Source organism: Trichomonas vaginalis, chromosome I (genome assembly GCF_026262505.1).
Source record: "Trichomonas vaginalis G3 chromosome I, whole genome shotgun sequence".
Lineage (NCBI taxonomy): Eukaryota > Parabasalia > Trichomonadida > Trichomonadidae > Trichomonas > Trichomonas vaginalis.
In genome coordinates this window covers 22,647,852-22,666,320 of record NC_067203.1, presented here as the reverse complement: position 1 = coordinate 22,666,320, position 18,469 = coordinate 22,647,852, and the positions used below count along the sequence as shown (strand labels likewise).

At 35.8% G+C, this 18,469-nt stretch overlaps 10 protein-coding genes and 3 pseudogenes across 13 annotated transcripts, besides 4 other annotated features; 7 read left to right on the top strand and 6 right to left on the bottom strand.

Moving 5' to 3' along the window:
- Nucleotides 1–272: 272 nt before the first annotated feature.
- Nucleotides 273–1,381, bottom strand: TVAGG3_1032630 (TBC domain-containing protein kinase-like protein family; the record flags this gene model as incomplete). Its single annotated transcript, XM_001311629.1, has 1 exon — nucleotides 317–1,381. One exon carries the CDS (start codon nucleotides 1,379–1,381, stop codon nucleotides 317–319), a length of 1,065 nt encoding a protein of 354 aa, XP_001311630.1.
- Nucleotides 1,382–2,737: 1,356 nt separating this feature from the next.
- TVAGG3_1032620 (uncharacterized protein) lies at nucleotides 2,738–3,640 on the bottom strand (the record flags this gene model as incomplete). Its single annotated transcript, XM_001311630.1, has 1 exon — nucleotides 2,738–3,640. One exon carries the CDS (start codon nucleotides 3,638–3,640, stop codon nucleotides 2,738–2,740), a length of 903 nt encoding a protein of 300 aa, XP_001311631.1.
- A 2,801-nt stretch (nucleotides 3,641–6,441) lies between these two features.
- Nucleotides 6,442–18,469: part of a mobile genetic element that runs on past the window's edge.
- Nucleotides 7,893–7,920: a terminal%2Cinverted (terminal inverted repeat of Mariner transposon ID:TVAGG3_1032600).
- Nucleotides 7,893–9,195: a mobile genetic element.
- On the bottom strand, nucleotides 7,973–9,099 carry TVAGG3_1032610 (annotated as a pseudogene). Its single transcript has one exon. A coding segment is annotated over exon 1 (1,127 nt).
- Nucleotides 9,168–9,195: a terminal%2Cinverted (terminal inverted repeat of Mariner transposon ID:TVAGG3_1032600).
- Nucleotides 9,750–10,462, top strand: TVAGG3_1032590 (annotated as a pseudogene). The gene has a single exon. A coding segment is annotated over exon 1 (713 nt).
- Nucleotides 12,205–13,433, top strand: TVAGG3_1032580 (annotated as a pseudogene). The gene has a single exon. A coding segment is annotated over exon 1 (1,229 nt).
- TVAGG3_1032570 (protein of unknown function, DUF4108 family) lies at nucleotides 13,465–13,884 on the top strand (the record flags this gene model as incomplete). Its single annotated transcript, XM_001311631.1, has 1 exon — nucleotides 13,465–13,884. One exon carries the CDS (start codon nucleotides 13,465–13,467, stop codon nucleotides 13,882–13,884), a length of 420 nt encoding a protein of 139 aa, XP_001311632.1.
- On the bottom strand, nucleotides 13,901–14,347 carry TVAGG3_1032560 (uncharacterized protein; the record flags this gene model as incomplete). Its single annotated transcript, XM_001311632.1, has 1 exon — nucleotides 13,901–14,347. One exon carries the CDS (start codon nucleotides 14,345–14,347, stop codon nucleotides 13,901–13,903), a length of 447 nt encoding a protein of 148 aa, XP_001311633.1.
- Nucleotides 14,384–15,259, top strand: TVAGG3_1032550 (protein of unknown function, DUF4106 family; the record flags this gene model as incomplete). The annotated part of the gene is made up of 1 exon (XM_051255235.1): nucleotides 14,384–15,259. One exon carries the CDS (start codon nucleotides 14,384–14,386, stop codon nucleotides 15,257–15,259), a length of 876 nt encoding a protein of 291 aa, XP_051080809.1.
- On the top strand, nucleotides 15,727–15,927 carry TVAGG3_1032540 (uncharacterized protein; the record flags this gene model as incomplete). Its single annotated transcript, XM_051255234.1, has 1 exon — nucleotides 15,727–15,927. The coding sequence occupies one exon, from the start codon at nucleotides 15,727–15,729 to the stop codon at nucleotides 15,925–15,927; it is 201 nt and encodes a 66-aa protein (XP_051080808.1).
- On the bottom strand, nucleotides 15,956–16,538 carry TVAGG3_1032530 (uncharacterized protein; the record flags this gene model as incomplete). Its single annotated transcript, XM_051255233.1, has 1 exon — nucleotides 15,956–16,538. A coding segment is annotated over one exon (583 nt), but the record flags the coding sequence as incomplete, so codon positions are not given.
- On the top strand, nucleotides 16,720–17,094 carry TVAGG3_1032520 (uncharacterized protein; the record flags this gene model as incomplete). Its single annotated transcript, XM_051255232.1, has 1 exon — nucleotides 16,720–17,094. One exon carries the CDS (start codon nucleotides 16,720–16,722, stop codon nucleotides 17,092–17,094), a length of 375 nt encoding a protein of 124 aa, XP_051080806.1.
- On the bottom strand, nucleotides 17,127–17,345 carry TVAGG3_1032510 (uncharacterized protein; the record flags this gene model as incomplete). Its single annotated transcript, XM_051255231.1, has 1 exon — nucleotides 17,127–17,345. One exon carries the CDS (start codon nucleotides 17,343–17,345, stop codon nucleotides 17,127–17,129), a length of 219 nt encoding a protein of 72 aa, XP_051080805.1.
- TVAGG3_1032500 (uncharacterized protein) lies at nucleotides 17,429–18,013 on the top strand (the record flags this gene model as incomplete). Its single annotated transcript, XM_051255230.1, has 1 exon — nucleotides 17,429–18,013. The coding sequence occupies one exon, from the start codon at nucleotides 17,429–17,431 to the stop codon at nucleotides 18,011–18,013; it is 585 nt and encodes a 194-aa protein (XP_051080804.1).

The following is an 18,469-nucleotide window of genomic DNA, read 5'->3' as shown; positions in this document are numbered from 1 at the left end:
TGAAAAAAATTTCTTTCAGTTTTCTATTTTTAAGTATTATTGCTTTAATCTATTGGGTATCTTCTTAACATCAGAAATTTCTTAAAAAGTCAATCCAATTATAATTTCATTATTGTTTTGGATTCAATTTCAAGGTTTTATTACTTGGTTCAAACATATATTGCAGAAATACTCATGTAATGAAAAATTCTAAATTGACATGTTATGTTTGCTTAATCATTTTTCGAAATATATCACTATTATTAAAAAATGTATGTTGTAAATAGATAGAAAAAGACATTTAATCAAACATTAAACAAATAAATGTAAAATGGAATTATTTGATGAATTCGTATAAGCAAAGTAATAAAACAAGAATAACAATAGCAATAATAGCAGCCTTTGGAGAATAAGGAACGGGATCTCCTCCGTATATTAAAACAGCATCACGAACTGCTTTCTTCGCATCGAAATTACGAAAATGTTGGATTGTTTCTATCATCATTTCATCTCTTTTAGGCTGAGGTATTTGTTTGAGATGAGATATACAAAGAGCGTACATAAATGGCTCTAATAAGCTTCTTCGAATAATTACGTTATCCCAGATGTAAAAAATGGATTCAATGTCATATTCATCAGAGAAAATCAATACTTCCCATCTGAGAGCAAAATGGATTGATGACTGGCCCATTTTGTTTAATTCGTCGTAAATATCCGGAGTTTGGTCTTCCATCATTTCATCGAGATGTTCAAAGTGCTTCTGAGTTTGTTTAGGGTTATCTAAGAATCTGGAGAGCTTTCCCATTTCAATTAAGGCATATGCGAGATGAAAAGAAAGACACTCGGCAACTTCGCTTGAAAGGCCATTCTTTGATGTAAAGAAGAGGGATAGAAGGTATGCAATGAAGAAATAACGATCATGACCTTGGGCATATTTAAAATTCTTTGTTTGATAGTACAAAGTAATAGCTCTATATGCATGAACCTTGGCACGAATGCATTCTGTTTCAGGAATTTGCAAAAATGCGGCCATTTCATTAAACCAGATTAAAATCCTTGTAATATCAGCTGTAATAACGCCTACATCTTCAGGGTTGAGTAATTTAAGAGGATCTTCTTCAGCATCAATCAAATTAGTTCTGATCAAGATTTGATAGTTTGAAAAGAGAGAATGAATAGAATCATTCCATTTAGTTGAGTCAATTGGAAGAATTCCGAAAGTAATTAGCCAAGCAAATAGGCGTTGAATGTTGTTTTTGTGGATTGTATTTGAAAGAAGAAAATTTCTGATTTCAGATGTATTTCGAAATGAAAAACCAAGGTTTCTACTAAGCTCATCAAAACCTCCAGGATTTTCAATATCAATAAGCTCCATATCATCCACATCTTCTTGGTAATCCATTCCGATAAATTTATAAAAAAAATTCAATACTAATCAAATTTCTAACGTTAGATTAGGATTTGATTATCTTAATATAATGTGAAAGAAAATCTTCTAATTAATTTATTGCTTTTTATTCAATAGTTTACTTTCAATTTACACGTCAAATTTTTGAACCTTTTTGGAAAATTATGCCATTCCTTGGGAATAAAATGAATTCAGATCATATAAACCATATAGAATAGTTAATTATATGTTTATGTATAAATATATAATCAATAACAGATCATTAATTGAATTTTTTAATGTGTTCGATTGAAATTCTGTTCATGATCGATTAATATTTTAAATTATTCATTAGGCATTGATGAGATATTAATGTATTCTATTCCCATGAGCTAAACTAACACCTATTTCGTTTTGACCGAATTTACGAAGGATAATTAGATTTATCATAATGAAATTCCTTCATAAATGCAATTAATTAAAGAACGATAATCCATATTTTATGGAAAATGGCATCAGTTTTTAAATTGAGAGATCGAATTATCAAATTATTTTATATATATGCAAAACTCAATAAAAGAAAGACGTTTTGGGAGTTTTTGAAACATTCTATAAGGTACTTTTTAATAAACATACAATGAATAATTCGTAAAAATTATTCGATATAAATATAGTTTGAAACACCTAAGGCCATTACAATGTAAAGTGGCAATGGCTTAGAAACATCTACCTGAAGAACATTGGAACTTATCTTTCTAATAGATAAAACTTTTTGTTCTTCATTATCAAGCATTATAATATTACGACATGAAAGGATAGTGAAATGTCCATTGAATGGAAGTCGCCAAATTCCGTTCTTGGATTTAATTGGAACCTTTGAGTGTAATTCTAAGTTTCCAAATTTAAGATTGATTTTTCTAGGACCTTTATTTCCATCGTAATCGCTATTAAAGGTAAAAAAAAGGTAGTGGGGCTTCCAGGCGCGTTGCGCCCTCTAGCCCCGAAGATGTTTAGTATAAATGAAGTTTTTATTCGGAGGGCTTCCAGGCGCGTTGCGCCCTCTAGCCCCGAAGATGTTTAGTATAAATGAAGTTTTTATTCGGAAAATTGTTAGTCTTCTGGTGTGAATTCGGAGGGCTTCCAGGCGCGTTGCGCCCTCTAGCCCCGAAGATGTTTAGTATAAATGAAGTTTTTATTCGGAGGGCTTCCAGGCGCGTTGCGCCCTCTAGCCCCGAAGATGTTTAGTATAAATGAAGTTTTTATTCGGAAAATTGTTAGTCTTCTGGTGTGAATTCGGAGGGCTTCCAGGCGCGTTGCGCCCTCTAGCCCCGAAGATGTTTAGTATAAATGAAGTTTTTATTCGGAAAATTGTTAGTCTTCTGGTGTGAATTCGGAGGACTCTTCTTGGATAGAGTCTTGTATTTCCTCCTCCTCTTCTTCCTCCTCCATTGCTTCTGGGAAGAAGCCTTCTTCTGGGTCGAAAACATTATATAATGTGTAATTGAATGACACATTATATCTTTCTTTGAGTTCGCTCCTGACAAAGAACTTAGTTCCAGGAATACAGAAGACTTCTGTGCGTTGGAAAAGCTGATGTCCTGGAACGAATTTGGCAATTAGAGACTTCTTTTTTCCGAATTGTTCAGGAGTTTTCATGACGACAGTAACAACATCTCCATCTGCGAGGTCTTGTTGTTGTTCGGAAAGGTAAAGAGCAATGATATGAATGGTTGCTGCGTTGAATTCGAGAAAGTCGAATTCAAATTGTGTTGTCGTATAACATTCAAACCATTTTGTACAGTTGTCTCCGAACTCGTCAACGTATTCATCTTCGTCATATCCGTAACTAAAGACTTGGAATTCGGCAATTCTCTTGTCGAATGACCGTTGGATGTAACGAGGAAGATTTTGACGAACTTGGTATAAAGTTCTCAACATTATAAGCTTAGTAAATGTTGGAAAATACTGAACTAAGACATCGCTAAGCTCAATTGGACTTGGAATTGTCTTAGTAAGTTCAACTGAACTAGTAATTGCTTTGTTCAGAACTTCACAGAACTGAGTATTGTATGTAGCGTCTGGTTGTGTGTTTTCTTCGGCGTCTTTGAGATATTTAGAGCAAATTTGTTGAAGAATTTCTCTTAATTCGCTGTTAGACTTTTTGGTGGTTATTCTAACCGCTGTGCCAGTTCTTGGAGGTTGTGGGGCTTTGGCTTTGGTTAGCGGTTGAGAATTGTTAATGTTTGAATTGTGGTTAACAGCGTTGGCTTCCATTAGATAAAAATGAACTGACCAAAAAAGACAGATATTTAAATATTTGAGATAAACCGTTTTCGTCAACGGTACCCCCTCTATTTTTTATTTTATTTAATAGTTACCGTTGGAAAAACGGTTTATCTCAAATATTGAATGAACTATAAACGTTTTTTGTTTTCTATATATACTTTTTTGTCCAACGGTAAAACTTTTTACACAACGGTTTTTGAGAGTCGTCGCCGTTGACTTTTTTGTAGAGCACTCAAAATAGTATAACTTTGTCCGGACAAGTAAAGGTCTATCGTCGCTACAGGAAAAGTTACAAGCGTTCCAAGGAAGTATACTTTGAGAAGCCTTTTTCCCCTTATAGAATGAGATAAGACGGTTATTTTACAAAACTGACAACACTTTGACCGAGTAGTTTTTTGTGCTGAACAAAAAGTGTCATATAAACATCTGTCAAAAACCGCTTTTTAACTTCACTTAAAATGCCACGTAAGCTACGTAAGAATATACGTAAGAGGAAGGGAGCATTGAAACATCCAATAGTAAAACTGACACCACAACAACAGTTGCAACAACAAATGATGAATGACCCCACTATGTTGCAACAAATGTCAAGCAACCCTATGCTTTTAAACCGAGTTATTGGTGCACAGAGTGGAGGTTTAAGAGCGGCACTTTTAGCGAAAATGGCAGGCTATGGTGGAGCTGCAGACGGAACAGCTTATAACCCTCAAAGTCAAATGAATTTGAGTTCACTCAAAAATCAAATAACAGATGTCAAAAAGTCAAACATAGACATACAGAAACAAATAAGTGAAAACGAAAAGAAACTAGAATATGACAGACACACAAAGAAACTAAATGAGTTAAACGTAGAGAAAAAGAAGAAAGAAGAACAACCGAAAGAACTAAGTACAGAGGAATATGCAAAAAAAGTGTCAGAAAAAGCAGCAGAAGTAGCAAAAATGGAACAAGATGTTATAAATTTGAAAAACCATACTACTCAATATAAAGTACTGAAAGATGAAGAGATAAAACAAAAAGCCATGAAGACATATATGGATAGCGATGAGTATAAAAAAGAAGTTGAAGCAAATGTAAAGGCGGAAAAACTTTTACAGTTGCAAAACCAAACCGTACAGTATGAAAACTTAGCACAAGAAAGTAAAAATAACGACGCATCCATGCAAAAGGCAATGAAAAGCGCAGATATTATAAAAGCTAATAATGACTGGTTAGATGCCCAAGCCAACGCTAAAGCAGCCCAACTTATAGGGTCAATAAGGACAAAAATACAAGCGGATGAAGACAGTTCAAATGAAGCTTTAATGAATGCTGACTTTAAGAATGCCTTCGAAGCTCTTCATAGTAAGGTGAAACTAGTGAACGACTTCTCATCTGGAAAGAAACTGAAGTCTGAAGGTTTCGACAAAGAGTTAAGAGAAGTAGCACAAAATATGACGAAAATAACAGATGCAGCAACGAGACAGGCAGTTCAAAGTGCCTATGACGCCGTTAGAGCAGCTGTTGTGGAAAGTCAAGAAAAAGAGTTACAACAGACCAAAACAGACCTAGTAAATGCTTTCTTAAAAATGAAAAGTCAGGTAGGACATTATGCTGCAGATGGAACATATGTGCCAGCTGGTGGAACTTATATACCACCAAACCCTCCAAGAGAAGCACCTGCACCAGGACTACCTAAAACATTTACATCGTCACATGGACACAGACACAGGCATGCACCACAACAACAACCAACAGTTCAAAATCCAGCACGACAACAACAACCAAAACCAACAGTTCAAAACCCTGCACAACAACCAACAGTTCAAAATCCAGCACCTGCACCACAACCAAAACCAGCACAACAACCACCTCCACAACCAGCACAGCAACCAACAGTTCAAAACCCTGCACAACAACAACCACAAACAGAGCAAAGACACAAAAGAAGTAGAGAAAAAGGAAACCAAGAATTCTTAAAAATGCTTAAGGAAGATTATGGTTACCCAGATACACTTGACTTTAGTGACAGATATAAAGAAGCTATTAGAAAGTTCAAGGAAGGAAATACTGACCCGAACCTATTTAGCTTTATGGTTCAGCATAAAATCGGATATAATCTCAAACCTGGAAAATACAAGCTCGCAAAGGGATATGATTTAATAGCATATCATCCAAATGACATGAATGAATTTACTCCGAGATATTTGATGTCAGAGCTAAATGATAATTCAACTCTCTTCATGAAACGCGTAAAAAATAGAGACGGAACGAAAGAAGAAAGGTTTATGAGTCCGGATGACTTAGATAGGGAACTTGTTAAAAACGGTCTCGGAATATATGAAATGCCACCAGATGAGGTACAAGAAACTCCACAGGAAGAAGTTCAGATACAACCAGACATGGAAGAAATAGTTCAGCAACAACAGCTAGAAGAGCCTAAAGGAAACGAACAAGTCCCTCCTTTGGAAACTAACTTCACAGAACTAGATGAAGATTTGGAACAGCCGAAAAATCTTGACCCTCAACAAGAGTATGAGGAGAATATGGAATCTTTCCAAGAGTCTAAGAAAAATTCGGCTGACATAGTAGAAGGATATCGAAAAATGTTCACCGACATACAAAAGACTCCAACATCAGATGAAAATATTCAGCATAGAATGGAAGTACTGAAAGAAAATGTACGCAAATACAATAATCCTTTTTACTTACGACCATATAACGTTCAATCTTTGGCTGAACTCGGTGAAAATAAAAGGTTAAATTTCAACAAAACATATAGAAATGAAACATTGTTTAAAGTTCATTCAGAACCTAACCAATATGGAAACAAACCTACTTTTGTTTCTGCAGACTATGGAACTACAATGAGATGGGGTCATAAAGCTAATCCGGATAGGTGGTTCATAAACTTACAACCTCAATTCCAAGAAGTTGTAGACGCAATGGAATTGAATGGTGAACCAGATATAGCTGGTATTTTCAGCGCGGCTTTAATGCCATTGAAAGATATGAAAGATGCAGATATTTTGGACCGGTATGAAATGAACATGGCTGAGGGAAATATAACACCTGACGTTCTAGAACATTTATCTCAAAGAACTACACAGAACCATAGAGATGGTATATTTGGTGAAGAGTTTAGAAAGAAAGTTAGGGAGAGAGAAGGAAGAAGAAACCTATTGTACATGACCTTGCAAACGAAAGTTTGCAAAATGTCATAAAAACTTACTTTGCAGACAATGAACTGAGAAGGGATGAATATTTAAGAAAACTCAAATGGACAGTACCAAATGAAATGTTAGTATTGAAAAACATGTTCCATGACAAAATAAAACCAACTACAGAAATAAATGACGCAAGACTGAAACATTGGGTAAAAGCTTTCCCATTCACAAAAGATATTATTGGTTACATGGAAAGAAAACCAGAATGGCTACAAAAACATATATTTGGAAACGAGCTTATTCCATATGGACAAGCTCTGTTTGAAGAGCTTGAACCGGAAACTCAGGAAAGAGTCATGCAAACAATAAGCGAAGACTCAAATACAAACTATGACAAAATCTTTCTAGGATATAGGTTACCTGAGATGGGCGACCAAAGCCCAAAGGCAAAAAGGACATGGGAAATTTACAACATACTAGGTGAACATGAGGCAAAGATGCTACAACTTGAAGCAGAGGGCAAGTTACCAAAAGCGACACCAAAGAAGAAGAGAAGAGTAGAACAAAGTGAAAGTAGTGAAGAAGTAACTTCATCTAGTGAAAGTAGTGGCAATGAAGGAAAAAAGAAGAGTTAAAGATTCAGTTAAAAACTCAGTCAGGAAGAAAGTAAAGCTTGGTCCGAGTGGGTTCTATTATGACATATAAATCCAACTATTCTATATTTTTACCCATATGAAATGTACGCCGCTCAGAATATAACGCCAACAGTTTTGGATGCCATGAACGGAAATGTTTCCGAATGGTATAACGAATGCGACAATGCCATTAGAAGGTCAGAAATAGTTCCTGGAACTTACGAATATACAACTGCTGTTTCTTATGGAAACGTAGGTGAGTTTGGAGAAGGTTCTTCAACAACAGTAGATATTGCTTGCGACAGGTTTCATATTATTTCTATTGACAACTCATTCTTATACGTGGAACAAGACATTGAAATAAAACCTTCTGCCAAGTTGTCTGACAAGAAAGGTTGCAATGGAATTTTCTATGTCGGATACCAATATGCTCCAGAAGTTTTCATGGGATATAAGATATAGGGTGTCCAAAGGTGTGTTTAGCACAAACCTGAATACTGCGAATAGAAATAAACAAGTTACATATGTATAAAGTTTATTTAAATATAATCACCATTGGATTCAATCACGCGTTCGCAGCGATCGATCCAGGCTTGAAAGACACGCTTTAAATCATCATGAGAAAATTGCTCAAATTGCTCTCTTACAAAATTTTCAAGATCATCTGGACTCGCGAATTCGCGTCCTTCAGCTCTCTTTTTTAGCGTGCCGAATAAATAAAAGTCAGAGGGTGCAATATCAGGTGAATAAATTGGGTTTGGAACAACTTTGACATTGTTTTCCAACAAGTAATTCATTACCTTATGACTTTTGTGAACTCTTGAATTATCAAAATGAATTGCAAACTTTTGTTTTTGTTGTTTGGATTTCTCAAACTCATCAGAATTGATAATTTGAGTAAGAACATTGTCAATTAGATACTGAGCATTCATCGTATTAGGTTTTTGAAGAATATCAATTGCGATGATGCCATTCACGCCCAAAAAACCGACAACATCATCATTGGTGTGTCAATTTTTTTCTTCGGGAATGTTTGCGGATTTTCATCCTTCGGGATCCACATGATTTTGGCTTCTGTTGCATATTGAAACCAAGACTCGTCCCCTGTTACTAAAAAGCGAAACTTCTTGGATTGATACGCACCCAATATAGAGAGGAGCTCTTTCGAAGATTGGACTCTAGATTTTTTTTGAACTGAATTAAGGTTGTGCGGAACCCAACGTGTATACGCTAGTTTGTAGTTCAAATAATTGTGCAAATAATAACTGACTGTTGTACGTGGTATCTTTGTCATCTCCTCTATCCTTCTGAGTGATGCTCTTGGGTCTTCATCTAGCGCTTGAAGAATTGCTTTGATTTTTCTTTGATCCGGCGATTTTTTGTCAATTTTTATGATGGGCGCCTTTTTGTTCATGAAGTGATACATCCTAACATGATACGTTACAGTGGAATAGCTAGGAGCATCCATACCGAAGCATTTTACCAAGGTCTCGTAGATTTTTTTACAGTCTTTGCATTTTTTTGCAAGAGCGAGGATGTTTTCTTTATGATTCATTAAAAAAATGAAAAAAATCCCGCCAAAATTTCCCGCGAAACCGCCTCTTGTCTCAAAATTCATTTTATATCCCGGCATGGCGCCAAAATACAACATACTCATCATATACATATATTCATATTTTTTATTATATATTTATAATCAGCATATATCTCCTTTAATAGTCTCATATAGAGCGCTGTGCTAAACGCACCTTTGGACACCCTATATATTCTAACTCTGACTTAGTTCAAACAGTAACATGGGCAAACTATGAATGGTTCGCTTTAAGAAACTCAGTACAACCACAAGCTAGAGAACAAACAGACCAGTATGCAACTACTGAGAAAATAAGAAGACTTGACCCTAACGTTCCAGGAGTTTATGTTAACCTTTCTGGTTCAGATGGAACTGCTGCCACTAAAGTAAAACTGAAACTTAGAGTTCCTTTGTCATCTTTCCTCATCTTCAGGTTTTTAAGATACTTGCCAAACTGGGCAGGAAAAATTTCTATCGAACTTACTCCAAGCAAAAATAACTTAGTCATTGCACCAACACAAGACCCATTCACTCTTACAGATACAGCTGGTGGAGCTGCCAGCATACCATTTGGAAAATGGTGCAAAGAGAAAGTTGACTTAGACTTTGGTTTCTCAAACCTCAACACTGAAGTAAATTACTACATCTCAGGAACAGCAGACAACAATACTGCTTGGGTTCCTATTAAGTTTACATGCAAAAAGTTTGAATGCAAGAGAATAGAAAGCAGACTTGCAGTCTATATGTTGGACCCAGATATTTCAAATGCTTTAGCTGCCAAATATATTGCAGTTCCACTTATGTTCCCTATACACCAAATATCTGTCAAAGACTTTGCAGGTGAAGTTGGAAACCAAAATCCAGGAGCCGCAGGTGCAAGAACAGATATTGCTTTAACAACTGCAATGAAACATGCAGATACTATGTTTGTACTGTTCAGACGAACTATAAATGACTATTCTTGTTTCTACAACCCTGGTATTAAATATCATATAAACATAGATGGCAAATATTATCCAAGAGAAGAATATTCTACAGTTGAGGATATGAGGTCATACAACTTGACATTAGATGCTAATGAACTTTAACAACAACTTCACAACAACCATTAACCCTGAAATGCAAAGTTCTATTATGCCATATGTGAAAGTATGGACTCATACAGGAGGTCAAAAAACTCAATATACAAATGGAGACCGTTCAAACTTTTGGCTTGGCATTCCATTTGCTGACTCAGAAGACTTTATGGGTGGTATTTCAACTATTGGTACAGTTCAAATACAATATACTGGTGACAGAGACGGTCCAGATGAATTGAGAGCAAAGAAGTTTACAAAACCAATAGCACTTTTCACGGAAGATGCTCTTTTGAAGATTCGTTCGATGAAACCTGCTGGGCTCCTCAGATTGGCATACGACAGCTTCCATCGAGCAGATTGTGGCAGCAGGTCAGTAAGTTTTCTTGAACTGACTTCTCTCCGTCAAATATTGACAGTACGGCCAGTTTTGACATAATATTGTATTATAAACTTTCCTTTAGTAATATATCTGTAAGTTTTGAAGTTATATTTTTGTCTGCTTCAAGAACTTTCACCATTTCAGTTATACCAACTTTCTTTGCTTTATGAAAATATTTAGGTTCAGCAAAGACTGCTATTCTATAACATTTTCCATTGTTTGTGTAAAGAACTATTCTGTCAATGTATTTGTATTGTTTGTGAGTATAAACTTTGTTCTGCTTCAATTCAATAAGATATCCGAATACGTCCATCTTTTTATTCTAAGTAAAATGTCATTTCCGAAAAATAGAAGCGTAAGTGTTTCAAAAGGTTTAATGGCGGTGGCAGATGTGAAGTTAAATTCACCAACTCAAACAAACAGTCAAAGTGTTATTGTCAATGTCAAAGACAGAGATGTTGAAGTGGGGAAACCATACGAAGACGAAGATGGTATAACAATTGTTCCTGTAAAAGAACCAACATATCCTGAAGTTAACAGAGACTTAAGTTCTGTTGCAGATATTCGAAACGACTACCAACAACTGAAAGACAAACTTCAAACTCAGGAGAAGATTTGTCAAGCTTTAAGTATAATGTTAAACTTGGTCGAACAACAACCCTGTAAAAGTGAACTCATATGTCATTGCACCTCATGAAGTTTTGAAAAGAACTATTGAAACTTTTGACAGAGGCAGACGATATAAACATCAAAGAAATAGAACTCGACATTGGTTGCTGTGGTGTTTCATATAATGTCATTGACAAGATATACGTTATGAAAGGAGGTGAAACGTTGAACTTAAAATATAGTTTCCCAGACGTTATAAAATATTTGACGACCACAACATTTCATTAAAATTTATTGCTAAGTAAATGCAGAAGACATAATGGTTTATACTATTACGACTAAAAACCCCGAGTCATATAATTCTATAACAACAAACTTACAAAGTCCTCAAGGACGATATTGTAAACTAACCTTAAACACAATGACGACTAAAGCCTGTTTTGCTCTTTTGACACCAGAAGACTTTATTGTTTGTGAATGGTAAAAAATACTCCTTTGAAGATACTTACTCAGATATACCACCAACGGGTTTTGTTGACTTATTTAATACTTTAAGTACGGGTGTAACATGTGCTGCAAACTAGAGCAGGTTTCATTATGTTTGGATGTCCGACTGAGTTTACTATAAACGATATGAGCTATAATACAAAACTTATTTCTGGTTTTTACTACCAACAGTTTCCTATAACAGGAAAAGGTGTCATACAAGGAATGTCTATTCCATTGACATTAAGCACACCAATCTTATATATTGTTTCTGACTTAGGTTCAAAGTGTTATTCGAATGTCGACAGAAACTATTATGACCAAAAGATACTTATGCGTATAAACAATACTTTCTCTGCTGGTTTGCCTATTGTTTCATTCGAATGCAGAATTTTCAACCTTAGTGAACTCAAACACTTTGGCAAGTATAACGTTGACATTAGTTGACGCAAACTTTGTTCCTGTAAAACTTTTATGTCCTATGTATTTGTCAATGACGGCAGAAAGTTCGAATTGGAAGATGCAACTGGTGAAAGTATTGTATTACAAGAACAACTTCAACAACAAATAGCTCAAGAACAACAAATGCAACAAATGGAACAACAAAGTCAAGAATAAAAAAAATATTTTTTTTATTTTTATAAAATGTACAGAATAGATGTTTCAGATTTTTATGACTTCCAAGCATTCAAAAAGTGTCCATTTAGAGACTATAACAAAGCAGTCGAGAATTTGAAACGTTTAGTCATTTATGTTGACTCTGCCCCAGAATGTTATGTCATGAAAGAATGGGATGTTGTCTTTAACAAACCAAGAGCAACAATAGTGTCTGAACAAGAATGTAGACAGAAACTTAAGAAAATAAAAGTTGTACAAGTTGGAATGAAGATGTTTAGATGCTTGGGATATCTTATTGTCAAAGTTAGAAGATTTTTCAGTTCGAGGTATAAAGTTCTATACACCTTCTCCAAACTTCTATTTCTATCTTCACTGGATATAAATACGAAAGTAGAATGGAAACACAGTATTATAGAAGCTTGGTTAGACCATGTCAAAGAAATTATATGCAATGGAAACGAAAAGGTTTATGAGTATATCTTATGTTGGTTTGCAAACATCTTACAACATCCAAGTGCTAAAAATGAAACTGCTCTCATTATAATTGGAAAACAAGGAACAGGTAAGAATACTTTCTTTACAGATATTTTGTGCAAACTGTTAGAAGGTTATTCGAATCCGAATATGACAAACTTAGAAAAATCTGTGGCAAGTTTAACTCCTCAATAGAGAATATGAAACTTATAGTTTGCAATGAACTTCAAAGTATAGATACAACAAAAGTTTTGAACTCAGATGCTTTGAAGAGTCTATAACAGACAAAGTTGGAGTTGTTGAAAGAAAGTATAAAGACCAAAGAGTTTGTGAAAATGTTGCAAACTTCATTATGGTTTCAAACAATGCTTTCCGATGAAGTTAGAAAGTTCTGACAGAAGATATTAGTTGTCAGAACGTCAGAAGCTCATATGCAAGATACAGAATATTTTGACGCTTTGTCAGAATGTTTGACATCTGACTTTTACAACCACCTGTTCTCATATTTCATGACATTAGATATTTCTAAGTTCAATCCAAGACAAATTCCACATACCGAAGAGAGACAAACATTGTTAGAAGCAAACAAGAGTGTATATGAACTGTTCATAGAAGAAAGCGACTTTGAGTGTTTAGATGAAAAGTCTTTATATGATGAATATAAACAATATTGTCAAGAGTATGGTTATATGCCAGCGTCTAAACGAACATTCTTGGCAAATGTCAAAAGTCTTTTAGATGTTCAGAATGGTGTATATACAAAGAAAATTTTTTCTGAGTAAATTTAAAAAAAATTTTTATCCGATAGAAAAGATGACGAAATATATTTCAGTAAACAAGTACATGTCAGGACTTAAAGAAGAACTAGACCCATTCACATATTTGAATGTTTACTTCTACCATTTTGAAAAGTCTTCATTCAGCAAAGTTTGGAACATCGAACCAGTTAAGTTTGCTATTGTGACTAAAAATGGTGCGAAATTTGAAGACTTAGACATAGAAGGTTTGTTAACAGTCAAAGAAAGTTTTGACAGAAGGTTCTCAAACCTTAAAGAAGGCAAAGCATACAAACTTGTTATACCTTATGAACCAAAGAAGACAGACGACTATGAATATTATGAGTCTAAAGTTGTAGAAGTTCAAGGTAAATTGGGTAAAAAGATTTTAGAGTCTAAGCCAGTGTTTACTCCTAAAGAGGAAGAGAACATTGACATTGACCCAGAAATGTTCTAAAAATAAAATTTTATTTTTACATGTCAAATTTCTTTTTCTCTGGAACTGGTTCAGGTTCTTTCTTCTCTTCTACTTTTTTCTCTTTCCTTTCTTTCTTCTTCTCTGGTGGAGATATGTCAAATTTCTCAGAACCATATCTATGTAAAAGTTCTTTGTCCTTTAATAGCTCTTCTATTCTGTTTTCTATTTCATCTTCAAGAACAGCGCATGTGTCTTCTTTGCATTCTAAGAACTTTTGTTGGACTTCATCTTTCCAATCGGCGTCATCTCTGTCAACAAGTCTGTCATTGACAAATTTTAAGACTGCTCTTTGTAATGGTTTATGGTTCTTGTCATATTCCCAGAAACAGAACTTTAGAACAAATTCACCTTTCTTGTTTACACTATGTAAGATTTTATGGTCGACAGATGTTTTGCTGTCAAAAAGTTTGTCTCGAATATAGATAGCGAAATCGCTAGACATTTTCTAAAAGATAAAAATTTTAATTTTTCTAAAAATATGTTAGAAAAAAAGTTTGCTGACATTGACAAGAAATTTGAGAATGTTTTAAACAAGAACAAGAGGAAGTTAGAAAATGCTCAGATAAAGCCTATACATGACAAGTTCTTATTTGCTCAGAATGGTATAACAGGTCTAATTGCACCACCTGGGTCGGGTAAGACTTTCACTTATCTTAAAATGGCTGCACAACAACAAGAACTAGATGAGAAGAACCCATTTTATGAGTTAGTTGTTATTTGTTCGACTTCTTGTCAATTTGACCAAACCGTCAATTCGTTCAAAGATATTATAAAGAAGTCTAAGTTAGTATGTATAAAGGATACTAAGTTGTTAGATTGGATAAAAAAGTACCAAAGAAGAGTTTTGAAGTATAATGCTATAAATGAGTATATAAATTCTAAGTTTAAAGAACCTAATGAGGAAATGCAGAGAATATTAGACAAACACCACTTCAGAAACAAACAGAAAGAGATAGAATACATTTCGAAGAAATTGCAATCTTACGATTGGAAGACTTACCCTCATAGATGTCTTCTTATCTTAGATGACTTTGCTTCTCATCCTTTGTTAAAGAACAGAGAACAAGATATGTGTCGAATTCTTAAGAAGCTCAGACACTTTAACATCTCTGTTGTCATTTGTGTACAGACAGCAAAGAGTTTAAGTAAGGATGTTAAAAGAATACTTACTGACATAATACTTTTCCCCGGATTGTCCGAAGACGATTTCATGGAACTTATGAAAGAGTCCATGGCAGGTAAGTTTGACAGACATGAACTATGGGAGAAGTACAAAGTCATACAAGACCCTCATACTTCTTTCAGAATTCATATCTACGCAAACAAAGTTCAAATTGTAAAAAGTCAAGCTTGAAAAATGTAAGTGTTTAGTCTTAGTAAGGATATCTCTTCGCGAAGCAAATACCATTGCTGAGTTTTATGTACGTGAAGAGAAGTACAATGAATTCAATTACGAGTACAATTGCAATGACAACTAAGGCAACTATTTTTGTCTTTTGCCAGCAAGAGTACTTCTTCTCTTCCAATGGTTCGGCAGAACTATACTCACTCATGAGAAACGCCAAAACGGTTTAATAGAAAAAGTGTCATTTTTTTCATGTCCGAAGACTCGAAGGTGCAACACTTCCAAAATCCCGACGAACTCAGAAGAGCAGCATGGCAGTATGTTCTTGACAACTTCTTTGAGTTCTCCAGGTACACCTTGGAAAATGCTGAAGAACTCCGACACAGAGAATTTGGAGAAATTGCACTCCAATACTACCTTGAAAAACAAAGGGTAAATTAAGACTAAAAACTTAACGTTTAAAAAGTAACATTTTTATGAGCTCCGAGTCACCGAGAAAACTTGGTCAGATGTTAGCAGCTTACTTCCCTGAGGAGGATGGAAGCGTTACATACATCAGGTTCAAAAACAACGAACCTGGAATTGCGTACCAAATTCGCAATTACATGACCATGGAAGAGTACGAAAGGTTTCTACAAGAGAAACCAGCTCTAAACAACTCAGAAAAGAAAGAGTAAAAAGTTTAATTCGTAATTGTTTATTTTTTTACTTGTAAGGGCAAGCTGCAAGTATGAAGTCGACTATCTCCGTCTTTGTTTTGACGAGCTGGACGGCTCTTGCGAGTACGTCTGTTTTGCGGTCTCCAGCTGGTGTCTGACCTTCGTAATTGCGCATGTTCTTGAGAGCTCCAACTGTAAATGGTTGTAGGATGAAGAGTCTCAGACTGCTTGAGGTAGTCTTCACGGTCACGAACCGAATCTGTGGTACGAGTCGAATCGGTCGATTTGAGGGAAGGGACTGAAAGCCTGTCGTCTTCCATTGGAGCTGTAGCATACTCTTTGCGTAAGCGGTTCAGACCTTCTTCGAAGTCTTGGTCTCTCTTCGATTGAGATTGGAATTGGAATTGCTGGGGTGGAGCTTGCTGGAACAACCAAGGGTTGGGGAAGTAAGGCATAGGCTGAGGAGGGTAGTTCGGGAAGCCTTGTGGTGGGTAGTAACCTTGAGGTGGAAATTGGTAGTAATTCGGAGGTACTTGCTGGAACTGAAGTTGCTGAGGAGACTGTTGTGGTTCTGCAGCTTTCGGTTCTTCTGGCTTTGGAAGGCATTCAGGAAGAGGAACGTCAGTCATCCGTTTGTGTCCTGTCGGAAGGAAAAATTTTTCCTGTCGGATGGAAGAACTTTTTCTGAAGTTCGACCAAAAAGTTCTCAATTTTCGAAAATTTGAATGGTTTACGGACGGACAACTGGAAGAGTTCTTCTTGTCGTCGGGAAAAATTTTTCCCTTTGTCGGGAAAATATTTTCCTGTCGGATGGAAGAACTTGGAATGCAAGAAAGACTTGACGAGGCAATTTACCTCATTGAACTTAACGACTGCGTAAAAGACTACTTGCGCAAGGTAATGAAGCCCAAGGTCAAGTTCACCACTATTTCTGGAAGGTCTACACTTCAGCTCGAGACTTCGACTGGAATTCCAATTCAAATACCAGACGGGACAGCCTACGATGGCATAAAGGACGCCAAAAGAGAAGCTCTTGTTAAGTTCCTAAACAAACGTCCTTGGATAAAAATACCAAACAAGGAGAACCCCCTACCCCATATGAAATTGGCAATTCAGTCTCTCCTTCACTTCTCTGGTCAACCATTCTTTATAACTACAGAAGGCGACATTCAGCCAGTTCAGTAAACATCTCATTTTAACTCACTTTTTTTATGTTTTTACTCACACTCGTACTCACCAGGTATGAGTACAACTATTTCAACTGTGAACCTTGTAGTGACCGGTCTTCCTGCAAATGCAAGTTCGGTCAATACACAGTTTATGGTGGCAAGAAGGACAGTGGGGAATGTTATTCTGACATCTGTTGTTGCGCTCGAGAGAGAATTGAAATTCCAGACCCAACTCCAACAAGAACTCTCAAGTTGCCAAAGACTCATGTGAAGAAGAAGTCATATAACAAAGCACTTATAGCCATCTATATGGCACGTTTAGAGTAAAAACATTTTTTTTCATTTTTTGAATGAAGCAAGTTAAATTCGTCCCACACCAATCTCAATGGACCGATGAAGAGTTTCAAGCCATGGTTGAAGGCGTTGAGAACGACATAGACGGCGAACTTGAAGGAGCTCAAACCACAATTGCAACCAAAATTGCACAAGTCAAAGAAGAGATAGCTCCACTTAAAGCTACCAAAGCTACTCTTGACCTCATGGATACTTACCGTTTAGAAGTAAAGAGTGGAATAAGACAATTAAAATTGAAACTTCTAAACTACGAAGCTATACTCCAAAAGTTAGCAGAAATGAGAAGACTTTACCAGAGCTACTTACATGTAAGGGACTTACCTTCAAGCAGTCCGACCAAAGATGAATTTTCTGACATTGTCCCAATTTTGTCCGAAAGTCAGCTCAGATGTTTTGAACTGCTCCCAACATATCCAGAATATGAAAATTTGCCTGAACTCTTTCGGTTCCTCAAAAAACGTTTTTTGGTTCTCATGTTCGAAACTTTTATCGGAAGAGACAACAAACGTTCAGAAGAAGAGCAAGATATTATTTTAAACTTGTTGTATGACTTAACTGTCATAACCAGCTTTTTGAAGTAAAACCGTCATTCTCAAACCACTTCATTTTTTCGATGTCCGAACAAGCACCGAAGCCAAACACAAAATATCAGAAATTCAACACAATTTACTCTCATTCCTGGAACAAAAGTTCGTGTAGTTCTTGACGACAAACCATTGACAAAGAAACGTTTAAGGTTAAGTCGAAACTATTATATAGTAGATTCAACGCAAGGTAATGGATATCTTATAAAAGCTGCTGACGACTCCATAGCATTTTACCCTCGACATAAGTTAGTTGAAAGTAGTAATGGCAAACTTGCTGAAACCATTGACGAAGCAAAGCGAGGAGTGGTTATTGAAATACTTGGCTATAACACAAACAATGACACTTATAAAGTAAGATATGAAGGAGGCGTTGAAGATGTTATACCATCTAAGAACTTGAGAGAGTCGAAGCCAACACATCTGGGACCATTAGAGCGGGAGTACTGGAAA